The 12,492-nt window shown below is 47.0% G+C and overlaps 1 protein-coding gene across 5 annotated transcripts in view; it reads right to left on the reverse strand.

The window, feature by feature from the left end:
- Positions 1-2,061: 2,061 nt before the first annotated feature.
- Spats2l (spermatogenesis associated serine rich 2 like) overlaps positions 2,062-12,492 on the reverse strand; it is a 167,798-nt gene continuing 157,367 nt past the window's right edge. For 3 of the 5 annotated variants that reach the window (XM_059278252.1, XM_059278251.1, XM_059278249.1), the window contains 4 exons: positions 9,539-9,648; positions 7,042-7,144; positions 4,339-4,562; positions 2,062-2,979 (listed from right to left, as the gene is read on the reverse strand). In XM_059278252.1, the coding sequence (XP_059134235.1) occupies positions 2,584-2,979; positions 4,339-4,562; positions 7,042-7,144; positions 9,539-9,648 (833 nt within the window). In that variant the 3' untranslated portion in view covers positions 2,062-2,583. The remainder of the gene's footprint in view (positions 2,980-4,338; positions 4,563-7,041; positions 7,145-9,538; positions 9,649-12,492) is intronic. The other 2 variants (XM_059278250.1, XM_059278248.1) reach the window with 1 other exon arrangement.

Raw genomic sequence — 12,492 nt, forward strand, 5'->3', positions numbered from 1 at the left:
CTTTGATACCAATAACCCACATAAAAAGCTGGGCATGCATCGGCAATCCTAGTGCTGGAGAGGTGGCCACAGGTGGATCCCTGGGACTCACTGGCCAGCATGAACAGTGAGCCTGATTAGGGAGTCTCAGGCCAGTGAGAGACCCTACCTCAAAGAAGAAAAACCAAACCAAACTAAGGTGGACATCCCAAGGATAAACAATACCAGAGCTTGTCCTCTGGTGTCTATGTACACACACATACACACACACACACACACACACACACACACACACACACACACACACACTCACACACAGTGAAAAACAGAAGACTATGACCCAGATCCACAGGATTAAACAAATGGTTCCACCAGAGGTGAAGAAATGTGATAGAGTATTTATTTCAAAGGCCTGACATTGGCCTAAAACAACTAATTACCACTTTAAGATGCAAATTTGAAAATCCTCACACTGCCAGAGTCTAAGGCAAGAATCTAGGGGGAACAATGTAATCAGGTCGGAATACTTCTTCGCCTTTTGTTTCTTCTCAGTGACCTGGGAGTGTCTGCTATGCACTCAGGAATGTGTCTGAGCTTTCTGAACTCCAGGGCAACTTGAGGGAGTGGGGCAGGGATAAGAGCGGCTGGCTGGAACTCGGAAAAGAGGGCTTGTTTTTCACCCAGCATGTCCATTTTCTTTCCCTTTGTAAGAGTTATCTGCCTCCATCTTCACGTCACATTTAAACTGACATTTGTCAGGGGCTGGGCAAGATCTTGCTACACAAAACTTGTGTAAAATCCTTCTGCTTTGTAAGCGCTAAAGTCTGGGCCTCACATGGGGTAAACAGAGACTGTGGGGCCAAGCATTCATCTTTCTTATTTGAATCAGTTCCTCTTCCTTCCTTCCTGGAATGTGGCTTGACATTTTGAATTCCTACTAAATCTCTGGGTACACTCAGAGACCTCAAAAAGCTCTGGAGAGAGCAAACATCCTCCTGTACTTGGCAGAAGAAGAAACGGATGCTTGTGTGGCTTGAAGGCTCAGCTGTTGGGGGGAAGAGAACCAGTGAACCTGGGTTGCCAGAAAAAAAATCTCAACGCAGAGTTGAAATGGCACATTTGCACTTGAAAGTAGCTAGCAAAGGAAGCCCTACAGTCGAAAGATAGGGAGGGGAATTGGGGCTCTTTGGCTTTCGGGGTACTCTGTGTCCATTCTCTGTTTCTGAGGTCACGGTAGCTCTACGCAGCCACTGCTTCTGGGGAAGCTCTGATTAGTTTATGCTAACTAATATGCTAACGACTTTGTTCTATTAACTAGTTCTCCTCATGGATGTCCTACAATCAGGTCTGTAGGTCATGGCATTCCAGAGTTTTGATGTGACTTCTGACAAGACACTTGCCCCACACAGAAGCCACGGAGAGAGCTCAGGAAGTTGGCCGTCATCCCTGAGCTGGGAACTTTGCTTCTGCCCCACTCTCTAGACCTCCCCGCGAGCCGCTCAAGACCGGGCCTACAGGGTATTTAAGCCCTGGTCCACAGACTTGCCACGTGATTTTTCCTTCCCCCTAGATCACCTGGGGATGCTTTGTTCATTAAACCTAGACTTTTAATTTGGCTTAATTGGCTTATTGTGCAGGTGGAGTTACCCACGACTGGGGGATTTCAAAATACTTATCAGTGATCATCTTTCTGAATATAGATGTGTCAGCATATGGAGGACAGAATTCAGAATTAAGAGAAAGGACTGGGAATCATGATCCAGCTGGACCCAAGCATGTTTTAATTCTGGACTTTGGATAACGAACCAATAATCTCCATTGTTAAAGCAAGGCTGAAGTAAATTCTGTTACACGGTTTCCAACTACCATGTGGCATCCACGATGACTGACTGACTGGGTGTGTAGCACCTATCTGTATGGTAGCTGAGGGAGTATCATTGTTTCCCGAGAGTTCTTGTTTCGAAGGAAACAGCCCTTTTACAGAGCTTGGCACCAAACTTCCCGTCTTTAACTTTGTCGCCAATGTGCTGCAAAGAACATTCAACCACAAGGTACGCCTCGATAAAAGAAACAAGCCAGGCGTCAAATGCAGCATATTTTAATTTGTTTCAAATAAAGCAATATATGTTTATATATATATTTATATATATTTCAGAAAAACACCGGATGTTAATTTCTACAAAAGCACATGTGTCTTCAGCAGATCACGTTTGTCTGATCAACGTCTCAACATTAACTCTCTAAAGACAACCAATGGATGGACGTCACGGCTACCACACAGGTTGCTAACTGAGCCTCTGATCTTCAGCCACATCTTGATTTTTTTTTTTTTTTTTTCCTAACGACGGGTAAATACTGCCTGGCTAAAATGATGCGAGGTCTGGATGAGGAGAAGCGACAACAGGTCAAGCAGAGCCATGGGAGTCACGAACGAAGCAAGCTAGAGCAGACTATTGGGATTAGTAAAAATGATTGAGAGAGAGAACGACACCGACATACGGGCTTGTATATTCCGACTGGATACTCTCTTTTGGCAGCGAATGGGGTCAGCACCTCAGGCGGGGAAGTGAAACCAGGCCAAAACCTGATCCTTTCTTTCCCAGCTCAGGCCACCAACGTCACAGCTGGGACCGAGAGAACCGTGGCCTCTGTGGAAACTTCTATTCTCGTGGGGCAAAGATTGCACTGTGAAACCCTACCCACATGACCGCGGAAAGGCCTGGCTTCTGAGTTGTCTACTGCATGCTGCCTTCGACGGGGCTTTTCAGAATGTGTCGGGGCCTCCGGGGCCTTGGTCCCCGAGGGGGCCTCCTGGTTTTTGACTCCGCCTTTGTTTTTGGGACGGAAGCCGTTGTGCGGCGGTCTTCTGTGTTCATGGCGGTTGTTGCTCTTCACCATGGGATCAGCTTCGTTCCCACCGCCCTGGGACTTGGCTGGACCGTTTATCCGGTTGTGATACTGTGGATTAAACCTTCGCCTTTGGCTAGAAGGTCCATTCTGCTAAGAAGAGAAAGGAAGTTAAGTGTCTGAAGCCGACAAACCACAGAAGACTCCAGTAGGTATCAGGAAAACCGACTCCCTACATCACAGATAAAAGTTTTTCCAACAGCATGCAAACAGGCAAAGTTGACATAATTCTTAATCCAGCACCACCGTCTTGTAAATGGAACTGGAAGAAAATTACTCATCTTCAAAGAGACGATGAGGAGGAGGGAGGGAGGAGGAGGGAGGGAGAGTGCTGATTCTGGCTGGATGTCTCCTTGGTCTCACTGACCTTTCATTCTGCAGGAAGGATGATGATGTGGGACTCCTAACAGATACTCTGAAACACAGGGCCCTTCCTGACTGCTCTTCACTGTTTTGCTTAGATATATCCTGTGCATTTATACGGTGCTCCCTATCACACCACTACGTTAGAGCTCATGAAGCCACTCAGGACCACAGAAATGCCTGGCAGTGTCAACAGTGGGAACCCCTAAAGGCCAAGAGAAGGAGACTCAACAGGTCATCTGCTAGCAAGCCAGTGGTTTGAAATACAGAAAAAGAAAGTTGCAGAGATCATGAAAGTGGTTTGGGTAGTATGCTCAACACCCATGTCACCAAATCCCATTTCTTATTCATTTCATAAGCACAGGCTACTAATTCCCTCTCAGAAACAGAAGGAGAGGTGGAACACTGTTCTTTGAAAAGTTGTTTTTTTTGGGGGGGGAGGTTGGTTTTTTGAGACAGCGTTTCTCTGTGTAACAGGCCTGGCTGTCCTGGAACTTCCTCTGTAGCCTAGGCTGGCCTCGAACTCACAGAGATCCGCCTGCCTCCGCCTCCTGAGTGCTGGGATTAAGGCATGCCCACCACCACTCAGAGAAAAGTTGTATTTTTAGAGGCCATGGAAGATAGGAATGAATCAAGTCACTTTGAAATGTGTGTGCTTGACTGAAATTCTAAGACAGACAAATTTGCCTACCTTTCATGTGTTACTGATTCTCCAAACCTAAGTAGGAACTTTTTTTTTTTTTAAATCGTAAATAACAACAATCAACACTTTTCCTCTCCTTAATGGTTTCAGGGGTCTGTCCAGGACCTGGAGGTGCTGGCAAGAAGGGTATGAGGGGACCTGTCTCCATGAGGTGAACGAGGTGATATGGTGGAACACACTCAGGCAAGGGCCTGTGAGGCGTGACTGGATGAGGCCAGGCAGGGACTGCTGCTGGAGCAGGAGGGAGCCTGGGCAGGAGCACTAGCTCAGTGGCTAGAAGTTGTTACTATCTTCCTCTGGAAACGGATGGAGGTTTCCTTGCGGGCATAGCAGTATCTGCTGGAACCCTGCACGCAGCGCTGTGGGGCCCTCCCAGAGTGGCTTACCTGCTTGTTAGCCGGCATGGTCTGGTGACAAGCATCGGAAGTGCTGGGAAGACCGCTCACCATTTTGGGGTTTGCCACTTTCCCCTCGGAGGAGGGCTTGTTGTGATTGGACGGTTTCCGGGCAAAGTTCCCTTGTTTCCCGGAAGTGACTGTGTGCGCGTTGAGCAGAGACAGCAGGGAGCTGCACGGGGTTCTTGAGGAGTAGCTGTTCTTTGGATGTGTGACTGTAACAAGGAACGGTTTGGTGTTACGGGCTGTGCCGAGAGAACTGCTGCCTGGGGAGCCATTAGAAAGTGCTAGAAGAGGAAGGAACTGGCAGGAGCGCCGAACAGACGTTAAGGGCCACTCTTTAAGATGGTTGAAAGGACACCTTGGTGCTTAGAGACCACCACATTTCTCCGGTGAGACTCCAACATGAGAGGCGTTTGCAGGAACAAAGACATATCTAAGCAACTTAAACATTATTCTTTAGGTCAGGAACCACCACGCACAGGGAGATAATGACACTGTGATGTTCCCTCTCTGGCTCATCCCTAAATGGATTCTACTTCTTAGATCCTCCATTACTCGGCCCATTGACACTGCCCTTATCAGGTTCTACATACTATTTGGTGCTGCAGACACGTCAGGATGGAGAGGCTGGCGGAGCCCTGTGTTCTGAGAGCGTGGGCGTGGGTGGATATTATGGGTCAGGGATTTGTTGCTCTGGGTCATGAGTATCCCTGACCTTAGGGCAGGCCTGCGAGTTCCACGCATCTTCCATACCTCACTAAGGCTACCCGAACTAGTCTTTAACTGCAAGTCTGCATCATTCCTAGGGCGACGTGCATGCCAGGCCGATCAGGCAGCTCCCCGCCAGGCGCACATTCGGGTCAGGCAGGTCTGCTCAATGCTTATTATTGCCAGTTCTGTTGTTTTTGAAAGTGGTGGTTTCGGCCAGGATGATTTCTATGTGATTATGCTGAATCGAGGCCAGAGGGAATCAATTCCAGGATAAAGCCGTGACTGCTCTCACAGCTCACTGGGATTCAGCTGCCAGGCTGGACAGAAAGACCTTCTTCTGAATTTTTAAAATTGTCACCGATTTTTAAAAGCAATTTTCTCTGTTCCCTTTGTCGGATCAGACTTAATCCCAGGGTTTGGCAAGAGGATTAGGGATGGCCAGTGGGGCTCACATAATGTCAGAAGTGGAGAGGACAGGGATGTAGCTCCAGCCCCTTCCTATTGGGGGTAAGGTGTGACAAACGATCCCGGGCTGTCCAAACACAGCCAGGGGATTTCAGCAGCTCTCAAGCTCACCAGCTTCAGTTGCACGGGGTCATTATTTCCCGTTTCCACTTTTGGTTCAGTAGCTGTAGCAATACACCCTCCACGAAGGGTTTTCGTGAGGATTACTGTCACAAACACTTGAGGCTGGCTGTCTTTATGCGGACACTCGTCATTTGGTAAGGGGCGCTTTCTCTCACTCTCACCTGGAGGAAAGCGAGTGACGTGCCCCTCCCCCCTCCCCCACCAGAGCTGGGCGACCTGGCTTAGCGTCTCACTTATCATCTGATTCAAGAAGGACCTAGGACGGGCAGGTTCCTTCCCAGACGCCAACCAAACTGCTTGTCTGGAGAAGGGCCAGTAGGGAGGTTCTGGCATAAAGGAGGTAGCACATGAACAAAAAACTGTAAGGGACAGCGAGACAATCAGATGGCAAAGACCTGCGAACAGGAGGCCCTCAGCACTGTTTTCTGGTGCACAACTGGAAGTTATTTAAAGGCTGGCTACCACCCGAGGACTGGGCACATCCGTCAGATAAGTGGTCAGCCAAACATACTGACGTGGAAAAATGCCTAACATCTATTGTGACAAAAGTGCCTCGTATGACGACACATGTACGGAAAGTGTCATACGTAGACAGGACATACATGAAAATATAAAGGCGACCCAAAAGTAATGTCATATGCTAGTCAACACAACGTGGTAATTTTTAGACCAAGTTGATATACTGTTTTACTTAGAGGGAAAAAAAAGGAAATGTAGAAAATGTAGAAGTGTACAAAAACCAGTGCCGTCAGATCTTAGCTTTCTGCTGACTGGGAGGCTGTGGATGGTCGCTGGTCCTTCTCTGTGACTGTCCTGAAACCCACGCTGGCTGGCGCTCATCACTCATCTCCACCTCCCCCTGTGTGGGGGCTGGAGCACAGGAAAAGGCAGCGGGCAATTCTGCTGCACATTAGCCACTATAATTAAGGCTTAATAGGGAACAAGACTAAACTAATGGTTGCCGTGAAGTCTTTCATTATCTTCCACTTCACTCATCAGAGAACCCAGGCTAAACAGGGAGGGGGAAGGGGGAGGGGGAAGGGGGAGGGCAGCGGTGCTCAGGGCTCTCAGGCAGGCTGGAACAGCATCTCTGGACCCAGAGCACACCTGGACGAGCTTAGGAAACGTCCGAGAGCAGTATAAAGCAGCTGACCTGCTCTATTCAGCTTCATAAATCCCAGAGATTTGCTGATGGGCAGTGGCATTTGAAGAGTCTAAGTTCAAATCTTGACATTTCCAGTGACTTGTGTCATGACCTTAGATCATCATTAAAGCTCCTCAGACCTCAGTTTAGCCATGCCGGGGGACCGTCTACCTGACATTTCTGCTGTCAACTCCAAACAGCACCGAGCTGACTCACACAGAATTATTTAGTAAGTGTGCACGACTCACTTTCTCCGCAGATCATGATCTGAGCTTTCAGTTGCTCCATGTCACAGGAGAAGCGGGCAGCCTTCCCCAGCTCTTCATCATACTTGCGTTCGCTGACAAAGTGCTAGAGGAAAGAGAAGAGAAGCAGGAGTCTCAAACAGTGCCACCTGCACACCTGCTCACTCTGCTCTTTCTGTGCCCATGGATGGCAGACTCGAGGGGATCACATGAGCCCAGTCAGTCTGAGGTGCCACGAAGTAGGCATGGGTTCTGCCCTCCATTACTTCACCTTCTTCTGGGAATAAGAAGGAGTCCCAATTCCCCTTCTGCAGCTTAGACAGGTGCATGATGAATAAACTCTATGTCTGGGCTTATCTAGTCAACCTTTCAGCATCCCTCACTAGTGCAGTTTCTGGGTTGTGTTCCGGCTTGGGCTGCCTAGCTTGGCCAAGGGCCCGGTATGGTATTAACTGTCAAAAGAAAATATGCCATCCTTCCTAGACACCTCATCTCTATTTTAATCAGAAACCAAGAAAACGAAAAAGTCTTCTGCATCCAGAAAACATTATCTCCGTGATGGAGTCTCAAGGGTTGCTATAGGGAGTGGAAAAGATTAGTTTTCAATTCATTTAGATTCAACCTGAAATTAAGATCGAAATGTAGACGGCGCAGTGAGAAATGCAGAAATAACCGTGACTCAAACCCTCCTCGAGTATCAGGGACTTTACCACACGGCGGGGAAAGAGATAACCATCGAACTCAAGGGTGAGAGTGGTTGGTGCTTTGGAGACACAGAAATGGAAGGCATTATCTCCCACTGAGTGACATGTGAAAACAGTTTTATAAGAGAGAACATGGAATCTGGGATATTTAAAAAAAAAAATTAAACTGGATGCTGATCGACCTCTTAAGAAATAATCTCATTTTCACCTGATCACATTATCATGAAGTCAGTATTCTTATTACCTCTATTTTACAGATGAGGGCTCTGGGCTCTAAGAACCTAAGACAATATGTAATTTATCCAAGCCACAGAAGTAGAAAATTTTGGAGCTATACTGTTTCACTCCAAAGCCTGTGCTACCAACCATGTAATGAAAAGTGGGATTCTGATAGGCAGAAATGAAACTTGGGGGAAAATTGATTTCAATTGACTAGGAAGCTGCAGTCCCACATCCCTCCCTTGATGTTCTAACAAGCTGGAATTTTCAGATGAAATGGGCGTTGCAGTATGTACCGAGTCCTGTGCTGTGTTGTATTCTGAGGGGGGAGGGGAATGGCTCACGCTAAGGGAGGCTGGGCCTGTTTTGGGGGTTTACCTCTGGACCCGGGGTGAGGGCTGGAAGAAGACAGTGGAGGGAGAAGGACTAGTAAGGAGGCGCTTCCAACTGGCTGCGTAGGAAGAGACGCAGAAAGAAAGGCCAGAAGGAAGACGGAAGGGAAACATCACCCAGTCCGTTTCTCCCGGAGCTCCCTTCCATGCCGAACCAGGACGGAGGGGATCAATGTCCCCTGGCGCTTTCTGCTGTTGCCAATCAGCTTCTTTACTGTGACGGACAGACACTGAAGCCAGCAGTAGCTAGATGTTGAAAGGACCCTAGGTTTCTAGGAGCCGGGGAGGAGCTGGGTGAATGTGTGTGCACACACACTGTGTTTAATAACTGAGTGGAAGAGAAGAGAAGGACCAGCTTCACCTTCCCACTTGGTTATAAGTCTTTCTTGCCTTCCTGGTGACCACTTCCCTTTCGGGCAACTTTACTCACTGCTTTTTAGAAGATCCACTTCAGTGGGTCTACAAAGCAAGGTGTTACATCCCTTCTCTTGGCCAAAAAAAAGAGGTGTGCCTAAGTAGAGAGCAGCCAGAACTCTTTTCTTAGTGGCTTGAGTCACAGCGTGGCACAAGAGCTGTGACTCTTGGAGGGCATTCAATGCCACGGTGCTCTGAATAGAGAATTAGGCAATTATTTTTTTTTCCTGTATTACCCATAAACCACACTGGTTCCGAGGTATAGTCCCAGGTCTTCAGACACACCTAGCTTTGGTGATTTGCACTCAGTATTATTTCAAGTTCTGCTTCCGATTAGCCAGGATTAGTTCATATTCCTCGCAGTGGAAGAAATCTAATAAATACATATTTGTGGGTAGTAATCTTCACAAAAAGGGGAATTAAACTAGAAAAAAAGATAAAGGATGCTTTATCACCATCACTGTTAGGGCATACTCACACGAGTGTATGCTTATACACACGGGCATACATTACACACAGTAAAAATCATATCTTATGCTTAAATATACTTTAATGGGCTGATCTTGACTAACTTATTCCCCTGCAATAATATATCCCTCCAAGTCATATTCTACTTAAGGACAGTTATGAAGTGTTTTTTCACCCGTCTACAGTCTGTATTTCCACCCCGTGGAAGGGGACCGGGTATACGGTGTTAGCCCAGCAGTCTATCAATACAAAGCACACACAATGGGACCAGCGCTCCCACTGCTGGGGTTTCACGGAACCTACCTTAATTTCTGCTCTGAGTTCGGCCAGCTGCATCTCCGCCATTTGACTGGCTAGATCAGTCAGCCTCTTCAGTTCTTCTGCTTTCTTCTGACGGGCAGTCAGGATCTCCACTGCCAAATGAGAAGGAATGGTGTGTTAGGCAGAGATTTAGACACATGAAACGGCCGGGTTTCCTGGAGTCAGTTCTCTCCCAACAGGGAGGTCGCTGTGCAGCACCATGACGGAGTCGGTCATCAAAGGAGGTTGGCTCTTCATGTTCACTACCAACAATACATTTCCTGGTGTCCTTATCTGCCAGTCCCCTAACAATCCAGCTCCCTGAGTCACTGACCACCTATACTACTTTCCTTCATTCTCTACATTGGTATCTGAACTCACTTTCTTAATTTGGAGTCTTCAATGCGTGGTTCAGAACTAGGTCTGAAAGGACATTAAATCCTATGGCACCGGGTGGTGGTGGTGGTGGTGGCGGCGGCGGCGGCGGCGCAAGCCTTTAATCCCAGCACTCGGGAGGCAGAGCCAGGCGGATCTCTGTGAGTTCAAGGCCAGCCTGGTCTACACAGTGAGAGCCAGGCACCAAAACTACACAGAGAAATCCTGCCTCGAAAAACTAAACAAAAACAACAACAACAACAACAACAACAACAAAACAAAAACAAAACAAAACAAAACAACCAAACAATAACAACAACAAACCCCCTATGGAATGAGATCACGAAGATAGAAATCCACTCAGCATACCTGTTTTCCTGTATGTGCTATCCCATTACCTTCTGATAGCAGCAGATTCTCTAAATTTTAACACATGTTGACTGGGTGTGTCAGTGGTAGAGCACTTATGTAGCACACAAAAGGCCCTGGATTCGATCCCTAGTCTGGGGTATTTTAACATAGTCACCTGGGGTAACTAGCTGTGATATTGGAATAAGACATCAAAGATTTACTCTAGTAGCTTTTCACGAGCTGAAAGAAAAAAATGCTTCTGCATTTGATGTTCTGCAGGCATATTTCTGTTTTGCAAACAGTGAAGTTCCAGGCTCTAGTATCTCAGATCTTTGTTCCGAGTATCCCTGGTAGAAAAAAACTCCAAGGGTGAGTCAAGCCACTTTGCACTGGATTTGTGTGCGTTCTTTAGCATCTGCAACTGTAGGGAGGACAGCCAAAAATTCCCTGGTGCCTTACTTCCTCGTCTCTGTCAGATGAGCTCAAGTTTCAGAGAGATGGAGAAGCCCAGGTTAACCTGTGTGTTTCCCAGGAGAGTGTGGAGTACAAAAGCAATTAATAAGAAGTCTGAGCTCTCAGTACACAGGCTTCTGGCTCTGTTTCATCATCTACGCATTTCCTTTGTTTCTCTTGGCCAATCGTATTAAGCCCTAAGACAAAGCACCCCGTGTAAGATTACACACACGTGTTGTTCTCCGTCCTTGCTGTGCAAGGATGAACTGTTTTATTAGACCACGTTCACCACGTTCACAGTACACAGTACACACATGATTTTGATAGTTTTGCAGTATGATTTCATTGTGTAGGTCAGCTGGCTTGGAATGCACATTCCTCCTGCCTCGGCCTCCAGTGCTGGGATTTCAAACCTGTGCTACCACACATAGCCAAGCAATGTGATTTTTGATTCTCAGAGGTCTTAATAGATACAACACCAAATGAGTCACTTAAAAAAAAAATCAAAGCAAGCAAACAAAAATAAAAATAAGCAAGCACGTAATCAGTCAAGGGTTAAGATTCCTGCATACTGAAGCCATTCTTCAGACAGATCTTATCTATTTTTGTCAATATCAATGTTGAGATGTCAATAAAATAACCTTCCATGTAGGGCCAATTACATCTGCCAATTACACTGACCATCCTTTGGTTACTTATGTAGCTCCCTCTGCCTAGCAGAGGCCTGGGCAGGCTGACCTATACCTACTGGTCTCAGAATTCAGAAAATCTACCAAAAAAGTGTGTCTGGATAATGTGCGTGACGAATTTGCACCCGGATGCCGACAGTGTCACACTTAGTGATGTTTTAAGGCATCTAGTTGCACCAGAGACCACAGAATAGCAGTCTGCTATTACTTTTTTTTTGGCCAGAGAACAAGTTTGGTTGATCTACACATTAGCTTTACGAATTGAATGTCCACATTTAGAAAGTAGGAAATTCTATTTGAAAGAGATTTCTAGAGGTCCTTAAAACACTGGAATGTGGGCTAGGGACATGGCTCACTTGGTGGACTCTGCTTAGAGTGCATAAGCTCCCAGTTCATCTCGATCCCGATATGACGATGCATGGTGCTAGAGGCCTGTAATCCTACCACCTGGGAACGAGACGCAGAAGAATCAGAAGTTCAAGGTCATCCTTAGCTACACAGTAAGATGAGATCAGACTAGGATATGTGAAGCCCTCTTTTAAAAACAGTAATTTCTAGCCATCCTTGCTTAGCATCCCAAAGGAAACTGATTAAAGCATGATGCCCAGTGTGCACCTTCCCCACATGCCCCACTGACAGCATTAATGTTACCTGTCTATATACATCTCCAGTCACTCACGGGACTAGAATAAGACTGAATCATGGAATTCTTTGTGTCCACAGTACCTATAGTACACAGGAGAGTCATGGATGCTGAATGAAGGATTCAGTGAGTGGATGGGCCCACTAACTGAAAGGATATCAAAATAAGAACGGAAGTTCCTATCCCACTTAAGACTGCCTAGGTCTGGGGCTGGGAAGCTGGCTCAGTGGGTATGGTGGTTTGAATAGGAATGGTCCCCACAGACTCGTGTTTGGGTACTTGGCCTATAGGGAGTGGCACTATTAGGAGATGTGGCCTTGTTGGAGGAGGTGTGCCACTGTGGAGGTGGGTTTTGAGGTCTTCTATGCTCAAGCTACTCCCAGTGTGTCACAGTCACTTCTGCGGCCTGCAGGTCAGGATGTAGAACTCTCAGTCCTTCTCCAGCA

Source organism: Peromyscus eremicus, chromosome 13 (genome assembly GCF_949786415.1).
Source record: "Peromyscus eremicus chromosome 13, PerEre_H2_v1, whole genome shotgun sequence".
NCBI lineage: Eukaryota > Metazoa > Chordata > Mammalia > Rodentia > Cricetidae > Peromyscus > Peromyscus eremicus.